We start from the raw sequence: 19730 nt of genomic DNA, 5'->3' as shown, positions 1-19730 counted from the left end.
CCGCACATCTTGCTTCTTGCACATCTGGCTGCTGGTGTCTCCCTGATTCTGCCTACTTTCTCTCTGTATTCAGTTTGAGTTTCCCGCCTACCTATATTCTGCCCTGCCGTAGGCCAAAATAGCTTCTTTATTAACCAATGATAATAAAACATATTCACAGCATACAAAGAGTGTGCCACATCCCAAAGCAAGACCGAAATCCAGGAGGGAAACTATGAGTCTGTAACTCTAGTTCCATGTCTGACATCAAAAGGCCCAGGTGGCTGCCCTCTTCTGACTTTGCCCACTGCAGTGGGCGTCTGTCGTGACTCATCCCACTCTCTGTAGCCCTTTGGCAGATGTCTTATGCTATGGCTCATATTTCACTATTGCTTTGGATTATGGTGGAAGTTTGCAATAGTTAATTCTATTTGTATCAATATTTGGGAAGGTGTTCAGAATTTCAATAATTAAACAATGAAGGCTTATATTCCTTTCCTAACAGTATCCTCAGTGAGATTTTCAAATCACATATGTGAATTATGAAGATACATTCTAAAGAACACTAAGTCAACAGGTGTGTGTGTGCGTGCGTGTATGTGTGTAATGTTTAATGCAATGGCATACTATTGACAAGAAAATTATTTTGTCTTCCCATGGTATATTTCTATATTTTCTTAGACTCCTGAGTTGTGTAACTGATCTGAATATAATTTCTTTTTTGCTTTAGATGGACACTTTTGTAAATCCGCTTCGCAACTCTATGAGGAATGTTTCAAATGCAGTCAAATCCCTTCCTGATAGCTTGGCAGAAGGAGTGACAAAAATGTCCGACAACGTAGGCAGAATGTCTGAGAGGTTAGGGCAGGACATAAAGCAGTCCTTCTTTAAGGTAAGCAGCTCTCAAACTGCCAGACATAGGTCCCTAGGAGAGAAAAGCCAAAGGGACACTAAGAATTCTCTCATCAGTCTGTCATAAAATTTTAAAAATTCATTTACAGTAAATAAATTTAGCAAAGTTAATATTTTGCATCAACTTACTACACTGGACTGTATTGATTCTCTAATGGTGTAGATTTCTTTTCAAATAAATAAGTTGTATTTGCGGATGAGTTACACTTAATATTCACTCAGATATAGAGTTTAATTTATGCTGATTCAAACAGTGGAGGCCCATCGGGTCAGTCAGGAGAGGACCTCCCAGGCCAGTGTGGTGTCGTGCCCTGTGTGTGCACCCCTGGGCCATACATTCCGAGACCTTTATTGCATTTCTCACTTACACTCGTAAAATCATTTTGATGTAGTTGTTTGTTAAGTATGTTATCAGAGCTGTAAAAGACAACCCATAAACCTAACACTTGAGTTACAAACTAATTCCATGTGAATCTGAATGACACAGACACATAATTGTTGAATGAAGATTTTTTTTTCTTACTGGTAGAGGCATTTCCTTTTCCATTAAACATTGTACTTTCAGTGGGCTTTGTCCTTATGGTGGTTGTGGACAACTGAAACGTGGGCATGAGTGGCAGTGCTGCTGCTGGCACAGAGTACCAGCAGATTCCCTGGCTGTAAAATACATGGTCGGATTAATCACTTGTTAATGGCTTAGACCTGATAATGTGCTTCCCAGGGTCTTCAAGAAAGAGCAGACTGGAGCTCTGTTCCTGGCCATCCCCAGTGCAGAATCGAGAATGTTCAGCTTTGTTGATATTTGCACCAAAAGTCAAATCCAGTGCTTGCCTTTGATTTGAGTTATGATAGTGTTGGGTTACTTCACTGGGTACTGTGTTAACTTTTTATCATTTTAAATGTATAGGTGCCTCCTTTAATTACGAAGACTGATTCAGATCCTGAGCATTGTCGAGTCTCAGCTCAGCTCGATGATAATGTGAGTTCATCTTTACTCTGAGGTTCTATTTTAGCATAGGGTGGCAGAGCTTTTAAAATAAATGTGTGTGTATCATTCATTCAGATTCCCATGTTGGGTTAAACATGGTGAATCCTTAGGGACTGAACATGTTTCTGATATCAGCACTCTTCATTTAAAAACAAACAAATAAATCCCAGAAATTACCAGGGCCCTAGAAACCACTGTCCTCCCGTGCTAGTATAGCCTTGGAGGATTTTATACTTTATACTTGTGAGTAGACGACAAAGGGGCTGCTCCGTGGCCGGCATCGCTGCTCAGCTCTGTGAGATCTTCTGTGCTGTGTCCTCCAGTTTTTCTTTCTGAGTTTGTGTCTTTGTAGGATGTGTGCTTAATCTTGTAAGTTTGTATATGGGACTATGCATAGAACTCTATGGACATTTTAGTTCATATCTTAAAATTGAAAAAGATAAATACACATTCTTCTACTTAAATATTCAATTTCTGAGTCCGAAAATGTATATAAATTATATAAATTAAAATTTAATATGTGCTGCTAAATACTTTTCCGAAACTAATTGTACCACTTTCATTCTCGCCAGCAGTACATGAGAGTTTTAATACTCTGCATTCTGCAGAGAGCCAGCACTTGTATCTGTCATTCAACCTTCCCATGGTCGTACTGACATAGACGCATTCATGTTGTCACCCATTCAGTGGCCTGTTTGTGGGTGTCTGAATCTTTCACTCGTTTTCCTATTGGCACAGTTATCTTTGTTTTTGTGTGTTCTATTAGTATGGATACAATCTGAGTATGAGTTCTTTGCTGTGTGTGTGAGTGTGCGCGCATGTGCACGTGTGAGCCCTATATGTAAATTTACCAACATTAGGGTCACAGTGATGGTATTCTCTGGTTTTCCTTTACAAACCCTCTTGCTTTACCATGGCAACATTTAAATTTGCACTTCATCTCTGATTATTGTATGTGTGGATTGGATAAGCATTCAGCTGGCCTACGCACCATTTACTGGAAGCTCATCTTACCTATTGTTTTGTTTATGTGTGATTCAGTTTTTGTGTTTTTTGATTTGTTTATGGGCTCCGGTCTCTTAGGCAGATTTATCTTAAAGTTACAGTTTCACTTTTCAGTTTCCAGATAGATTAGTTTATAATAAACTGTCTTGATTATTACTATTTTTGCTTCAAGATTCTTTTCGAATACTTCATGAGTTTAATGTGTATTATCTGTAACATCTTTTACTATGTGGGTGGATTTTGTAGTTAAAGTTTTTTATAATGTCTTTTCAGATTTATGTTGTTATTTCTTCAGATAATTTAGCAGTATTTATTGTACCACAGTAATGAAGTGTGTCGTTCTCCCCTCGCTGTATCTAAGTTATAATCTGTCCATGTGTGGCATGGGAACTACACTAATCAGTGCTTGTAACACAGTAGTGAAAATGTAAAATCCTTGCCTTTTCTCATTATTTAAGGTATGTAATTGATCAGGAAAGTGGTATCAAACTGTTGGAAATTTTAAGATGGCCAGCAGTTACATAAGTTCTTAGTCAGTAACTGCTTTCTCCTGGCACGCATATTCCCATGTGAAAGCATTCCAGCTGGTTTTTATTATTGTTTTGCACTGTTGGCTGAAGACTTTCATGATTAAAGTATATTAATTTATTTTTTCTTTTTTAATTGATAAAAACTTTCCAGATAGCATATTCTGATCCTGCATTTTCCTCCTCCATCTTGTCCTAGCCTTTCCCACAATCCACCCACCCAGTTCTACCACCTATGTTCCCTTTCTTTCTGTAGAAGACAAGCAGGCACTCCTTTTGGTGGTGCACACCAGTAGGATTTGCTGAAGGAGATGGAGGCAGGAAGATCACGAGTTCAAGGCCAGCCTGGGCTACACATTAAAAAAAAAAAAAAAGCAAACAAAAACACCCAGAATTTTTAAGAAGAAAAAACACAAGGAGTTCACTCGTGCACAAAACCATAAAAACATAAAATTGGAAATCATAATGTACAAGAAAAAGACCAGTAAGATAAAAACTGCCTAAAGAGAGCAATGTGAGACTAAAAGTCTTTTAAAAATTATATTAACTTGTAGGTGTACTAATTACATTCTTTTAGGTTTGCTAATTGCATTTACTAATTAATTATTCCAATTATATAAAATATTAATAGCATAGTATTAATTATGCCAGTTAAGGCATAAAATTTCCAAAAAATTATATGTTTTATAATGATAGTTTAATTATTTACTAGATTGTACTTTAACTTTTTTCTGAAAATAGTTATATATATATATATATGTTTGTAAAAACTGTATAGAAAGCATTAATTAAGAAAAACATATTCTTTTTCTGTTTCAGCTGTTAAATATAGATGATAAGAATACTTTTCTTCCTTTTTGTTTTGTTTTGTTTTAGAAGCAGGTTTTCTCTGTGTAGCCCTGGCTATCTTTGGAACTTGCTCTGTAGACCAGGCTGGCCTCAAAGTTAGAGATCCGCCTGCCTCTGCCTCCCAAGTGCTGAGATTATAGGTGTGCGCTATAATTTTTGCCCAGCCAAAATATTTTTATTTTATGAAAAAATATTTTCAGAAAATTATTATCCATTTTAATATTATGTTGCCAGACTGCTAAAAGCTAGAACTAATTTATATTTAAGATTTTCATCATGAATCCACTTTGAGAAGAATTTTTTAAAATTCTAGCCTTAGAAATTACTTAACATTGCCGGGTTATAAAATTCTAGCATGTAGAACTGTCATGTGTAGGCACACTTTCCCTGAGTTAAGATGTTGTGTCAGTCTTTCCTCTGGCATCTCCAGTGGTGATGTTTGCTCAGTACAACAGTCATTTACAGTCTGAAGCTCACCAGTTGTTCTGGGTTTTCTTCTCTTTTTTTTTTTTTCCAGGTAGATGACAATATTCCACTTCGGGTAATGCTTCTTCTAATGGATGAAGTGTTTGATTTAAAAGAGAGAAACCAGTGGTTGCGAAGGAATATCAAAAACTTACTGCAGCAGCTGATTAGAGCTACGTATGGGGACACCATTAACAGGTAGCCACTCCCTGCTTTCTTATGGAGAGCCCGGTGACTAGCCTTAAACTTCACTTCCATAAGGGAATGGCTCAGTCATGATCAGCGACTCGTTCCTCAGAACTTTTAAAGATCGTTAGCTCCCTCTTCTCAGAAACAGCTTACCCACTCAGAGTGTTGCTCTGAGACTTGTGGTAGTTTTACTTGCTGCTAAGACTTTAAGATTGCTCATTCAAATTTCTTTACTTCCAGAAAAATAGTTGACCATGTTGACTGGATGACCTCACCCGAACAGGTAGCTGACTCGGTGAAGCGATTCAGGTGTGTCTTAAGACGCTTCTTCCATATAGTCAGAGTGTAATTGCTATACGTATTGTCTTTTAACTTAATGCCTTCCTTTCTTTCCTGGTCTTAACACTGGTTTTGATGAGCAAAGACATATGAGAATTATAAACATATTTGGGACTGGTGAGATACTTAGAACAGATGTCCTCTGTGTCTGCACTGTGGCCCATGTCCCACCCCGCCCTGCACACACACATGCATGTGCGCACGTGATAACTGACAAACATTTGTCCTGTGGAGCTATGCACTTCTCTAAACTTTGCAAAGAAAACATTTTTCAAATTATTAAAGTGATAGCTGATATTTTATCCCATAGATAGCTTTAAGATTGTTGAAATAGTATTAGAAACCTGGGTCTGGTGGGATTTGGAAGAGGGGCAAGGGGATCAGAGGTTAACCATCAGCCTTGACTATGTTGTGAGTTCAGGTGCCAGCCTTGGCACTTGAAAACCCTGTTTCAAAAGTGTAACATTTTTTATCATAGAAATCACTCAGTGAAGATTTTGGAAAATTGTATCTGACACTGGTTTAATCTTTAAATAAGGACAGTACAAATTAAACAACATTGAGACAGTAATTTTTACGTTTATACTCCAGAATTTGTTGACCACTCTACCTGTCAGTCACTGAGAAGGGAGAGATAAGATGCAGTTTCTTCAGAGTAAGGCAGAAAGCAAATAAAGAAGTAAGCCCCTCTGTAACTGTGAAGACAGGCATGCATAGGAGCTCCTGTTCATTTTAGTTAGGGCAGGTGAATTTTCAGATTGAATTTTCAGATTGTACTTAACTGGGGAAGTTTAGCTATGGGTGGACCCTTTCTCCAGAGATGAATGAATTGATTGTCTTAGCATGTAGAACATTCACACAGCAAAGATGGTTTTATCTCCTTATAGCCAAGCTGTTTCTAGTTTTTATTAGATGATTTCTCTGAAGGCATGTCCAGTGGTGATGGTGGGGCTTAGTGCATTTGTACATGGCAGTATCGAGAGGGCGCCTCTGGCTGTCTAGGGAGTCTCGTTCCTCCAGACCTTTCAGTTCAGGTCCCCTTGGAACTAACATCAAGAAGCAGGATTGAAATCCACTAGAAGATGGAGAACAAGTTGTTTGTGGCATACATTGTAGACATCAACTTGAGTTTCCTGCTGTCTGAGTTAGATGGGGATTGGGATGGCATAGCCGAGACAGACTAGCTGTTAAACTGCTGGACTTTTCAAGTTCAGGGTGCTGTGGATGCATTTGTATAAGATGCTTGCTTTGTCATGTGCTGATCCACACTTTCCATTTTATTAGTGTTTGCAAAGTACTAGGGGCCCAGAATTTTTCTGCTACTTTGTGTGTATATCCTTTTATACTTCAACTGAATCCTGCTCTTGGATGATGCTTGTTATTTGTCTATATAAAATTGTAATGCTGTCTTGCTTTGAATCTTTCATTTCTTAGCAGTTTGTAATGATGTTATCAACTATTGTCATTACAAAATGAAATCTTTACAAATAATATTTAATTTTCTTAAATAGAGATGCATTTTGGCCCAATGGCATTTTAGCAGAAACTGTTCCATGCAGAGATAAAGCAATCCGAATGAGAACAAGAATTGCAGGAAAAACAAAATTGTTTGCAATTATGCCAGGTGAGTGAACACTTTTAATTAAAATTCGATGTATTTGTATTTTTTCTGACGTTACTTTTTGATATTGACATCATTTTTGTTATTCTGTTGACTGGCAGACAGTGACTTCCTATCTGCTGGGCACTGCACTTGGCATTGTGTGTCCACCCTAACCAGTCCTCCGAGCCGTCCTCTGAAACAGCCCTGCTCACCCAGAGCTGTAGTTAGCAGCAGGACTCTGACTGCTGCTTTGAGACCTTTAGAGAGCTGTGTAACGAGGACTTGACGGGTGGATGGACTGTTGGTCACAGCATAGGGACTGCCTCGTGTTTGTTGTTATTTTAAGGATAGACATGAGTATAGTTAGCAGACTGCTTGCCTGGCATGCACAAAGCAGTGCATATAGTGGGCATCACAGATGTGCTTTTTATCCCTGACCCTTGACCAGCCTGGCTGACATGAGACACCCCCCCACACACACACACACACATGCACACACGCGCGCGTGCGCAAATGACTAGATTCCACGTATGAGGGATAACATGGGGGGTTCTTGCTTATTTAATATTATGCCTTTTAAGTCTGCAAACTGCTAAGTTTTTCTGTTCATTTCTAATAGAAAAATAATAGTTTTGTTTTGGGGTCGCTTATGAATAATTCCAAGATGCTCATAGATAGCTCTCAAGCATTCTGTCTGTGGTAATTTGATGTTGTCCACATAAGCTCGAGCAAGCTTGCCTCATAGTCGTGACAATGTTTCATTATTTTTGCTTTTGTTTTTCGAGGCAGGGTTTCTCTGTGTAACAGTTCTGGCTGTCCTGGAGCTCACTCTGTAGACCAGGCTGGCCTCAAACTCACAGATCCACCTGCCTCTGTCTCCTCGTGCTGGGATTAAAAGTGAAGGGCACCACCTCTTGGCAACTTTTTTATTCTTTACTTTCTCTTGCTGGAACTCTAAACCCCAGTCTTGTTTCTCTACCCTCATTTCTCACTATTTTTTATTTACTTCTTTCTCATTTGTTTTTTGAAGTTCTGTTTGCCCGGGATAATCCTTAATTTCCTTGTCCTGCCCAAGGAACAAAATCAGCTGTAGTCATTGTTGTCCAAAGGATGTTTTCTTTGTTTCACTGTAAGCATCTCCACACCGTGAGCATCTTAACTAAATTGTACAAATCTGTCTGTCTATAAGGATATTGATTATTAGAAATCTTCATTCATGGGGTTGAGGGAAGAGCATTAGGATCGTGACTCTAATCTGGAACCCGTGAGCTCGGCTCTGACGCTCCTGTGCTGTGCTGTCTCTAGTGTGGGAAGGTGGTGCTGGATGCAGGTGCTGTTCACATCTCACTCTGCTCTGGCTCTTTACATTCTGGGTTCATGATCATGATGTAGTTATGTCTTTCCTCTGTCTGTGGAATGGACGTGTGTATTTTCTCTGCTCCGTACAGATGAACTGAAGCACATTATTGGAGCAGAGACCACACGGAAAGGCATTCTTCGTGTCTTTGAAATGTTTCAGCACAACCAGCTAAATAGAAGAATGGTGTACGTCTTCTTAGAAGGCTTTTTAGAAACCCTATTTCCACAGTATAAATTCCGGGAACTTTTCAACAAACTTCATTCAAGGTCAAAGCAGATGCAGAAATATAAACAGAAACTTCAAAGTACTCAAGCGCCTTCTTTACAGAAAAGGTGACACTCCAACCTGTAAACCTGGTGTGCTTTTCTCCAGGACTAATGGTGTGACTCACATACTGTTGCATCTACACCAGTCTTTCCGTGTCTCCAAACAGACCCTAGTCCATCCATAAGACTGGGCCTTCTCATCTCACCTGTAATCCAGCCACTACCAAGAGAGAATCCTGTGTCTTAAATGATTTGGTGCATACTTTGCAACATTGAGAGGATACTGCCCCGTCTCATTCAAGACTGGAGTTCCAAACCAATCAACATTGTCCACCAGTGGTGAAGTGCCGGAGTGCTCTTAGGAGCTAGGGAGCACACAGCAGTGGGTCCTCGGTCACGAGCCTGTTAACTGTGCACACTGTGGTGTGGCTGGGAGAGAGAGGGCTGTGTCCCTCGGTGACCTGCTGGGTCACGTGGGTCAGCAGGTGAGCATCTCTACAACAAATGTTTCAAGGTCTGGGAAAAGTGACAGGATGCCCTTAGTGTAGAAATAATCCTTCCCCAGAATTACAGTTTGGTTGTGTAAAGTAAAGCGCTATAAAATAGAACCAATCAAAACTAGAATTTGATTGGATTTATTACTCATTGGTATAAATCTCCATTGATTTTTATGTGCTCTAAGGGCTCAGCTCGCTCTTACGGTACTCCACTCTCTCCTTTTCCTTTGGCATTCTGTGCAGAAGAAGCATGTGGTAGCTCTAAGTTCAAATTTTTTAAAACTCTTTTAACAGATTACTGATTATATAGAAGGGGAATTATTTATTGTAAGAACTGCCAAATACATTCTGTTCTTCAAAAAATTGAAAATTTAAACAGTACTCTATTAAAAGGTACCATATGATAATTTTAATCATATGATCTAGACATGCCTTAGGTAACTACCAACATAGCAAATCAAAGGATTAATGAGCTTATAGTCCTATGTAAACATACAAATGCCTAATTCTACTATATGTACATATATGAAAATAAATAATGAAAACAGAACTGTACTATTTTTTAAAATATGCTTTTATTTATATTTCGCATAATGTAAAATTCTAAATAAAGCTAGTACACAAAACCCTTTGGTGTATACATTTAACTCCCTAATATAATTTTATATATCATTGAAGCAAAATACCTTTTCCAGTTTTGAAGCCTTTACATTTCCTGGTGTTCCCCATTTGTCCATTAAGAAGTCTTCATATCCCATGTATGCAGGATTTCTGTACTTTTAAATACTTCCCATGACTAGGGGTTTGGGATATATCAGCTCTTTTTGTTTTACAAATATTTAACACTAAAACCTTAAAATAGTGAAGCTACTTTTCAGACCACGAGCCAGTATCCTGGTGTTAGAACGTTTGGGTGCTTACAGTAAAGGTCAGACAGAGTATTGATGTTCCAGTTATTTGGGAGCTTTGAGATTGGGACAGTATACCGTGTCTTGCTTTCACTAAGATCCTTCTCACCCAGGAAAGCCTGCGAACAGAGGGGAGCCTTCCTGCAGAGCTCTGTGATGTTCATCAGTGCTGTTGTGCATATCTCTTATGCATATATTCAGAACGTGTTGCATGTCTTTCAGAATTGCATAAGTAGAATCCTTTTCTTGCAACTTTCAAGAAAGAGAAGCCCGTTTCTCTGGTGGGAGAACTGTTTCTTGTACTCAACATACATCCTGCCCTTGCCCTGCCAGCCCCTTCCTTCCTCTACCCCTTGCTTAATGGATGTGTCAGACAGACCTGTAGGGAGCCAGCGTGGCCACCAGCGCAGTGATCTTCATACATGTCCCTGCCCATTCCAATTATATTTTTACATGAATAAATCTTAGTGTATACAGAAGGATTCATGCAAGAGCCTAGTGTGTACATGTGAAATGCATTTTTATGTAAAATGAGAAAACTGACCATTAACCAGGGGAAAAAAGGTCGTATAAAATGCACATGCTCCTAATAGCCCTGCAAGACAACTGCAACCATACCAAAACAGAACAGAGTGAAAACACAACCATTTGAGCAAATGTTTTTAAAATAATTTTTTGAGAAGAGTTTATATTTTAGGAGCAGAAATGTCAAATGGTCACATGTCTGCTTGCCTGTGCTTTCCCGTGGAGAGTGTGGCTGTGCCACGGCTGCGGATTACCTATTGAGTGACTTGGTCCAGCTGTGTATTTAACCCAGACGCCAAGTACATTGTGCCACATGTAATAAAGTTGTTATATCTCGGGCATTTATTGCACATATGAGCATACACGAAGAAGCTTTATGTCTTCTCATGTTGAGTTTCTGAATGCTTTCAAGTCAGTAGTGCCTTTAGGCAAGGACCTTCAAAATTAATCATTCTTTTGGATTTTCTGATTTTTTTTCAAGTAATATATAACTACATAGAAACCAACACAGCTCATTCACCTAGAATCTGATTGTATGACGTTAAATGTAGCACAGAGATGAGTATTTCTTATAATTAGGGTCTTCTATGTAGTTCCTGGAAACAGTCGTGCCATTGACCAATGGATGCACTTCGTTAGCCTTAATTTAAAACACACAAAAAATTCTTGAATATTTCAGTTTGATCACTATAAGTTTTTGCTGCAGATTCTTGGGGAAAAAATAAGTCAAACAGTTAAATGTAACCTAAAAGTGTACCGATTTAAAAAAAATTAAGAACAACCTAAATTTCACAATCCACAGTTTTAATTTTGTGCAATATTTTTATTTGATGCATGTTTCTTTGAGTAATTGTAAAATAAGTACATTTTTAATGTTTTGAGATCTATAGTTCTGTCTTCTTAATCCAACGACTTCACTCTGTTGTTGCTGCACCTTAATGAGGACGTGTCTTATAAGTCTTGTCACTCCTTGTGAAGTTCTTTTATCAGTAGAAAATTTTGCTTATGGGAGCGTGGCTCCTGTATTATAAGGGAAAACTAAAGAGCACATTCTCGGGTTTGTTAGAAAATGTCCTTGTGCATATCACTGTACATACGTGTCAGTTGTGCCTACCTGCTCCGTCACTGCTCTCCTCCTCTAACGAGGGGAATCATCAGAATGTCAGTTATTTTTATTAACTAAAAAGATGAAAATTTTTATTTGGTTTGTGTTATGTTCTGTCCATTAGAAAATACTAATAAAGTATTAACAAACACTTTCATTGAGTTTACTTGGTAATATGTGTTATTTTTTTAAATGCCTGCTCAATGTTCTTGTTTCTACAATCTCTGTGTTCTTTAATTTCAGTTAGAAGTTGAACACTCATGTTCGAAGAATATAGATGAGCTACTGAATAGTTCAAATTAGCTGAATTTGATTTTTCCTTTAATGGGGTAGACCAGTCTTAAACATTATATTGTCCTTTCACCTAAAATTATATAGCGATTTTCCAAAACACAAAGATTGAGAAATAGTAATTCATTAGCAAGTTGTGTTTTATGTCATTTGAGATTCAAATTTTGCATGGTATTTTAGACATGTTCTTGCTTTGTTTTGTTTTGTTTCTTCAAGACAGGGTTTCTCTGTGTAGCTCTGGCCACCCTGGAATTCGCTCTGTAGACCAGACTGGCCTCGAACTCACAGAGATCTGCCTGCCTCTGCATCCTGAGTGCTGGGATTAAAGACCTGCACCATCACCGCCCAGCATGTTCTATTCTCAAAGACAGTTGATGTGGCATGTAATAATGTGCTTGGTTAAGATGTGTTTAGCAAGGGCTGGAGAGATGCTCAGTGGTTAAGAGCATTGCCTGCTCTTCCAAAGGTCCTGAGTTCAATTCCCAGCAACCACATGGTGGCTCACAACCATCTGTAATGAGGTCTGGTGCCCTCTTCTGGCTTGCAGACATACACACAGACAGAATAGTGTATACATAATAAATAAATAAATATTTTAAAAAAATTAAAAAAAAAAAGATGTGTTTAGCATTCTTGGCCTAGATCACAGACTGCTCAGACATCAAATAAATACCTAATACCTCACTAGGAATTGGCATAGTATTTCTTAGAACTATGCTCTAATTATCAGTCCCTTTAGGATGTGCTGTGACAGGGAGTCTAGTGTTGCACAGAATACTACAGTGGTCACAGTCCAGAACCTTGTCCAGGGCGCCTTGCCGAGACTACCTATTTCCTAAGCTTCATTGCTCGGAGTCTTTGGCATCAGCAGCGTAAGGATCGCCATGTTCCTAGTGTTGAGCTAGGAATATTCACAGAAAGTTGTAAAAACTTCTATGGTTAGGAAGTGCAAACTGTATTGGAAAAAAAAAATGTGAATTTTGGTGATAAATTAATTTTTAAATTGTAGAACGTCCAGTCGTTGGGAGAAAGCAGAAAATATGGTAAATTAATAAATAGCTGGTTGTACAGCAGATGTTAAAGTAGAATTCTGTTGGCGGAGGTTTCTGTCCCATCTGGTCCCCCAATAACCACACAGAAACTATATTATTTAAATCACTGCTTGGCCAATCACTCAAGCATGTTGTTAGCTAGCGCTTATATCTTAAATTAACCCATTTCTAATCATCTGTATCACCACATGGCTGTGGCTTACTGGCAAGGTTCTGGTGCATCCGTCTCTGGCGGAGGATACTTGGCGTCTCTTTGACTCTGCCTTCTTTCTCCCAGCATTCAGTTTGGTTTTCCTGCCTAGCTCTATTAACCAGTAAAAGCAACACGTTAACAGAAGGCCATCCCACAGCAGAATTTGGCTTTGAGTACCAGAACAGTGAACTGAAAGAAGGGGACTCGACTGTTTCCTCAAGGAAGCTGAAAAAGGTGCTTGTCATGAATTCTTTTTCCTGCCAGAATCAAACCAGTAGTGCCCAGGAAATTGATGGAGAGAAACACATTTCAGTTCATGGAACATTTGCGTATCACACGCTACATTCAAAAAATCATGTAACAGCTCAGAGTGAAAATTGTGCTTCCCAAGTCATGATTTTATGAGAAATACATGTGATCTTTTAAGCTGAGCTGACCTTTTGCATATAAGAATGGAATAAAACAAGTATTTTTGTAAGCCCCCACTGTCTCCCTGAATCACAGAAGCCTCCTGAGTTACAGCAACATGGTACGTAAACTAGACACAAGACAAACAAGGCTTCTCATGAACGATGGGAATGGCAAGCTTAATCTGCCCGTGGTTTCTCTTGGGGAAGTTAATACACGATGCACTTAGTTCCCCCAGGAAGGACTTAGGACACTATGTGAGCCACGTGGACACTTGTGCCTGAGGCCATCCTTTTTCCTTGCCTTCCTGACGATTAGCAAAGGTGTTCTGAGTGAAGCAAGGCGTTCATACAGTCAAGGTCTGGTGAGCTGTTCTAGTTGTTGGAGCACCTCTACCATAAAATTCCCGGACAGTTGAGAACTGGGGCCAGCACCGCAGACAGCCAGGCCGGCTCTACCACCCCTTTAGCCTTTGTCCCGAGGAAGGGGTGAGCAGTTGTACAGTGTTGGAGCATCCACACCGTCAATAGAAACATCCCAAGAAACATTTACACAAAGGTGAAAGGAGAGATGTTCAATTGATAATGTTTGTCGTAACCCAAGCACCTGGAAGAACAGCATTTGTTTCCAATAAAGATTGCCAGAGTGATCAGTTAATCCAAGGTCAGCAGCCTTAGGAGGTGCAGGTACTATTTTGCCTTCTCGGGTTTAGAGATGGGACTTGCTGGTCCAAAGTTCTGTGATTAGGGAGTGCTAACGCAACCAACCCAGACGGTCTGGCTTCTCAACCCCGGCACTGGACGGTCTGGCCACCATCCTCACAATGATGGAGCCACACCTGAGGGTCTTTGTTCTGTGGGCAGAACGTGTGGTTTCCCCAACGAAAGGCAAATGAATCCTAAAGTAGGATGGGGTGAAGGCAGCAAACCAAGCATTTCCTTTTACCTTCATGTCATGACCACTCCACACCTGGGGGCGCAGGGCATAAAGAAAGATGCTGTTTTCAAGGTCCGTGGAGGTGGGAGATGAATGGTCATGAGAAAATGGATCATTGTTCCATATACCTACTTATAACTGAGTAACTGGTGTTTACAAAAGGATTTTTTAAAATACCTAGTATCCTTTATATTCTCACTCTGCCCTTCTAAAACTTGAAAACTCCTCCGCTGCTGCATTCTTTGCAATCACATTTCCTAAATGCCTCTGTCTTGAGTTTCCTCTGACAGGTGAATGTCCTACTGGGATACCCCTCGTGGGCCCCAGGCACACCTGACCCCAGTGATGAACCCCATGTCTCCCTGGGTCTTGGTAAACGTCGTTCCTGTTTTGGTTAGTGCAAGGCTGCTTGATTTCTGAATTGATAGAAGCAGTGTTCAGAGGCCAGTTTTTGTGGTTTGATCCTCTGTCAAGCAACCATTTGACTTCCTGGTTCACCTGCCTGTCCTGAGGACTGACAGTTTCACCTGAAGGACACCAAGGTGGCTATCTGCAGAGCAGGAACTTCCCTAGACTGGAGCCCAGCTGCTGTAGGTGGATATCTGAAGAGTGGAAAATCTCCTAGACTGGAGCCAATCAGATTCACCTGTACCTCTTATGCCCATAACAATAGATTTGTGATTTTTTTTTTTTTTGCCTTTATAAACCCTGCCTAAGAACGGTGGAACACCACCTCTGGCCCCCGCTGCATCCGTGTGCAAGACAAGGTCTGTCTATCACGATTTGCAGAATTAAACGAATTAAACCTTGCTTTTGCATTTCGTTGAGTCAGTATCTCTGGTGGTGGTCTTGGGGTCCCGGCACTGGGGCACTACAGATGCAGTCATTCATGTTTCGGCCTGTATCCATTCCCTCTGTGTGTGCTAAAGTCGGCTGTTTCTTTTACTTATAAAGTACTGCGAACTTTAAAAACTGGTCAAGAAAGTGGTTTTTGTTTGTTTGTTTGTTTGTTTGTTTGTTTGCTGGGAAAAAAAACAGCTCCCTGCCATTTAGTCTCCTACAACAAATTGGTAAGTTTGTTCTTTGATTTTTGGTTTATGGGTGAGTTGTAAAATTGTGTGTGTGTGTGTGTGTGTGTACATGTGAATGTGAATGAAAAGCCTTTTTGCCCTTGGGAAAGTAGCCTTTACAGTAGTCGTCTTTACAGTGGCATGGACCCACCTCACTGTCTCTCAGCCGCTTATTAAGGGACTTGTAGAAACTGGTCATTTCTCTGCAGTACTGAAGGTAATCTGAAAATACAAGCCAATAAGTAGGAAAGGATGCATATAGAGATTTACGGGGAAAAAAATGAAGTTTGTTTTCTGTAGTTTTGAAGATTGAGACAGTTGTCTGTGGTGTTATAGTCACTGGTAAGGATGCATGTGTGATCAGGAATGAGCTGGCACGTTTGACAGCTTCTAGCTTACATGGAGCTTTATGACTTCATATTGACCTGTAGCGTGTTGAGAAGTTTGACTTCTTTTTCTTCCAAAGGAAAAAGATGAAGCAGATTGTGGGCAGAGCTAGTGTTAAAAGTTCAACATATCCATATAGAAAAACAACATTATTCGGCTCCCTGTAGATAGACAGGGTTAGTATACAGATATTCCTTCACTTAAATTGGGTCATTTCCTATTGAACACATTCTAAGCTGAAGTAACTGTGATTTGAGAATCTGCTTAATCACCTGACCTCCCAGACAATAATGTAAGCATTGCAGAGTGTTGATCTCTGCCACTGCATGGATGACTTGTACACAGGCTTGCTCTGCTACCCAGCATCACCATGTACTGTATGTTCTGTATAGGAAGGAGGTCCACTGTCAAAATTACAAGCTTGCCTTCTATTGAAATCTTGCTTTTGTACCTTGTAAAGGAGAACCATAAGACGGGCTGTCTGGACTTTCTGCTTTGGGCCACATGCAGTGAATTTAATGCTGATTCCTATTATTGCTATTTTCTAATAGTCAAGTGACCTATAGAATTAAGTAGGCAAAATATGGACTTGAGAGTCTCCTCTGGATAGAGGTACAACCCCATGCCCAGGACAGTGTTTCTCAAGATCTGTTTCTGATGAAAGCCTGGCAGGAAAGCTGTCTGTGACTTTTCCAGGGAGATAAGGGAAGTTGGCACAGTGTACCAGATACACCATAAATTTATCTCAAGGAATAAAATGATAGTTGGGTGCAAAGGCAAACAGCTCAGACTGCTTCCGAAATGAAAAAGAGCCCACACAGAAATAAAATAAGACCAGGAAGAGGGTTAAATATGTAGATGATTTACTTCAGGAGAGAAGGCATCTCAAACTGGAGGGGGAGCAGAGGAAGAAGGCAAGTTAACAATTGATGTGGGATTTCCCCTCTGTGTGCTGTGAATATGTTTTACTACCATTGGTTAATAAAAGAAGCTGCTTTGTCCTATAGCAGGGTAGAATACAGTCAGGCTGGAAGAGATACAGAGAGTAGGTGGAGTCAAGAAGACACCATGTAGCTGCCCAAGGAGACAGATGCCAGAACTTTACCCAGTAAGCCAAGCCTTGTAACAATACACAGAATAATAGGAATGAGTTAATTTAAGATGTAAGATTTGTTAATAAGAAGCCTATGCTAATAGACCAAGCAGTGTTTTAGCTTAGTTTCTGTGTGGTTATTTCGGGTCTGGGTGGCTGGGAAAAGAATGAGTGGTCTCTGCCTACAAACAACGGGAGTGGGGATAAGTAGGTCTGTTGGCATCCACCTGTGTGTCATGACAATCTTACAACAGTCTACAGAGTCACATTGTGAACAATTCTTCAGAGCCCCAGAAGAAAGGAGAGAATTCCTTGGTATCCCCGAAATGGGGAAGATGTTTCTAATGATAACTCGGGAATCCAAGAGATATGAAATGAGGGTTAATTAAAATGCACAACAACCCATCCTCTCCTTGCTCTTCAGCTCAATAAGGGAGCCTCATGCTTTCCATAGTGTGCTTCCTGCAGAGAATGAGTTCTTTAACCAGCCAACTTTTGATAAATACACTTCCCCCACCTTTCAACGTCATCATTTTTCCCAGAAGGAAGTATTGGAGCGTTTAAGAGTGCAGACTGGAGTTAACTGCCCAGGGTTCTAATTTTGGCTCTACTGATTTCAGTCTACATGGCCTTGGCCTTGTTGGCACAAAAGTGCAGCTCTTATCTCGAATGAAATAGGAGGTAGTTTCTTCTGGAGCAGCTGAAAATGCCTGGCTGTGGCCTGAAGTACATATTTAGTGTACTCAAAATACTATGTTCTCATGTAAGTTTCGTGAAGGTTTTATAAATCAAGACATATTTCAGGTTTATTGGTGGGACTATCGGGTGGGTTATGCCAAAGACTCCTACAGATTCAGACAGTCCAGCTGATAATGTGTACATTTCATAAATAGTTTTCTAATAATCAGAAGGCTGGCTGTTAGCTCACACTCAGAAGTGGACTATGAATGGCTAGGACAGGAGCTGAGACCCAGCCCAAGATAGTTTGACTTTGACCTATGTAATAGTAGATGTTTCCACAATCCCCGAGGTTCTCTTATCAGCCAGTTTGCCTTGCAGAGTATTAAACACAGATGTGGCTTCTAATTTGGGGATCATCAGTTCACAGCCTTGTATCTCCAAAGGGTTTGACCTTCATAGTGTCAACAGGACAGTCTTGTGATTATCCAGCATGTTGATATATAGATAAAGGACTCAGAATAACATCTGGCCTCAGATAAATATAATGGGAATGTCAGGGTCGTGGCTATGTTCTAAACAATAAAAGTTTTGCTGATTTCATAAACTTCTGCCTTGTTATGGAACTCTTTCTCCAAGCACAGTATGACCATTCTCAGATGTCATAGGCTGTGGGGGACAAAGGATGGACCTACTAACTGCTCAAGAGGCAGTGCGTGTTCCCTGCCCCTCTCCGCAAACACTTAAGGACCTAATGAAGGCCTTGAGGAGGAGACTGCCCTTGCTTGGTGTAACCGCCCTGGAGTTCCCACACCACTGGAAGTTCAACTCATTTTGGTTGATTTCCGTGCAGTAATCTCTTTGCTTGGTGTCTTATCTGGACTGAACAGAATGTGTTTACAAGACAAAGCCATAGCCGGGCGGTGGTGGCGCACGCCTTTAATCCCAGCACTCGGGAGGCAGAGGCTGGTGGATCTCTGTGAGTTCGAGGCCAGCCTGGTCTACAAGAGCTAGTTCCAGGACAGGAACCAAAAGCTACAGAGAAACCCTGTCTCAAAAAAAAAAAAAAAAAAAAAAAAAAAAAAAAAAAAAAAAAGACAAAGCCATGCAACAGTCTGCCTTTATAATGTTGAGGCACCACCTACCCTGAGAGAAGTTAAAGTATATTTTACTTTGTGTGTGTATATGTGTGTGTGCTGTGTGTGTGTGTTTGTGTGTGTGCATGTGTGTGCTGTGTGTGTACATGTGCATGTAACTTCTGTGTGTCCATGTGTGTGTGCTGTGTGTGCACATGTGTGTATGCATGTGAGTACATGTGTGGTGTTATTTCCTTACTGGGCAATGTGAGTCCCAATGGTGAAGCCATACCCTTATAGCTTTTTCCTTTTCGGTGAACATTTCATGCGAGGCCAGGCTCTGGAGCTGCATCTTAATAAAGCTGCTTGGGTTGCACTGTGGTTAGTTGGCAGCATTTTAAGGAAGCACTGCCCACGGTCCCCTCGGTGGATGACTCTGATTTTAAAGTATGAAGCCTTAGGGAAATCGACCAGATTCTGGGTCTTTGAAAAGTAAACCATGGGTTTTCTGTAACACTGTCAGCCGGTCCAGAGGAGACGCGGACTGCAAGCTTTCAGAGTTTGCGCTGGTGATTCTGCTGAGCTGCAATCCCCTCTTGGCTGCCTTCCGCACAGTGCTCCTTTGTGCTTCTCATCCTGATTCTGTGGCGGTCAGGGGGCTGCATTTCTAACCCTCAGCCCTGTGGATGTTTTCTTGACACAATCATGTTAGCATTGTAAGGCTGCTTCAAGATCCCACAGAAAAGGGAGAGTTTAAAGGTTTGAGACTTCCTGTTGTGCTATAGAACAGGAGCTGGTGGTGTGGGAGAAAGTGACATGCATTGTAATTGATCAAACCCCCTTTTCAATTCCTAGCCTGGAATGTTGAGAAAGCGTCTTACGTTCAGGCTTTTAACAGTTAGCGTCCACAGGGGAGTGTGTTCATGGGGAATGATGGGTTCTGCCTGGCCAGGGGAGTCTCTGCTGGCTGACTGCTGCCCTCTTCTGGACAGTCCAGAGCCAGTGTAAGCAAGGAGAGGAGTCCACTGC

At 40.6% G+C, this 19730-nt stretch overlaps 1 protein-coding gene across 3 annotated transcripts in view; it reads left to right on the top strand.

The window, feature by feature from the left end:
* Window positions 1-11672, top strand: part of Snx13 (sorting nexin 13) — a 100324-nt gene extending 88652 nt beyond the window's left edge. For all 3 annotated transcript variants that reach the window (XM_057782297.1, XM_057782298.1, XM_057782299.1), the window contains 6 exons: window positions 710-871; window positions 1799-1870; window positions 4778-4923; window positions 5155-5223; window positions 6765-6877; window positions 8305-11672. In XM_057782297.1, coding sequence (XP_057638280.1) covers window positions 710-871; window positions 1799-1870; window positions 4778-4923; window positions 5155-5223; window positions 6765-6877; window positions 8305-8552 — 810 coding nt within the window. In that variant the 3' untranslated portion in view covers window positions 8553-11672. The remainder of the gene's footprint in view (window positions 1-709; window positions 872-1798; window positions 1871-4777; window positions 4924-5154; window positions 5224-6764; window positions 6878-8304) is intronic.
* The last annotated feature ends 8058 nt before the right edge of the window (window positions 11673-19730 follow it).

Source organism: Chionomys nivalis, chromosome 10 (genome assembly GCF_950005125.1).
Source record: "Chionomys nivalis chromosome 10, mChiNiv1.1, whole genome shotgun sequence".
Classification (NCBI taxonomy): Eukaryota; Metazoa; Chordata; class Mammalia; order Rodentia; family Cricetidae; genus Chionomys; species Chionomys nivalis.
Note: the sequence above shows the minus strand (reverse complement) of the source record. Positions and strands in the feature narration are given on the sequence as shown.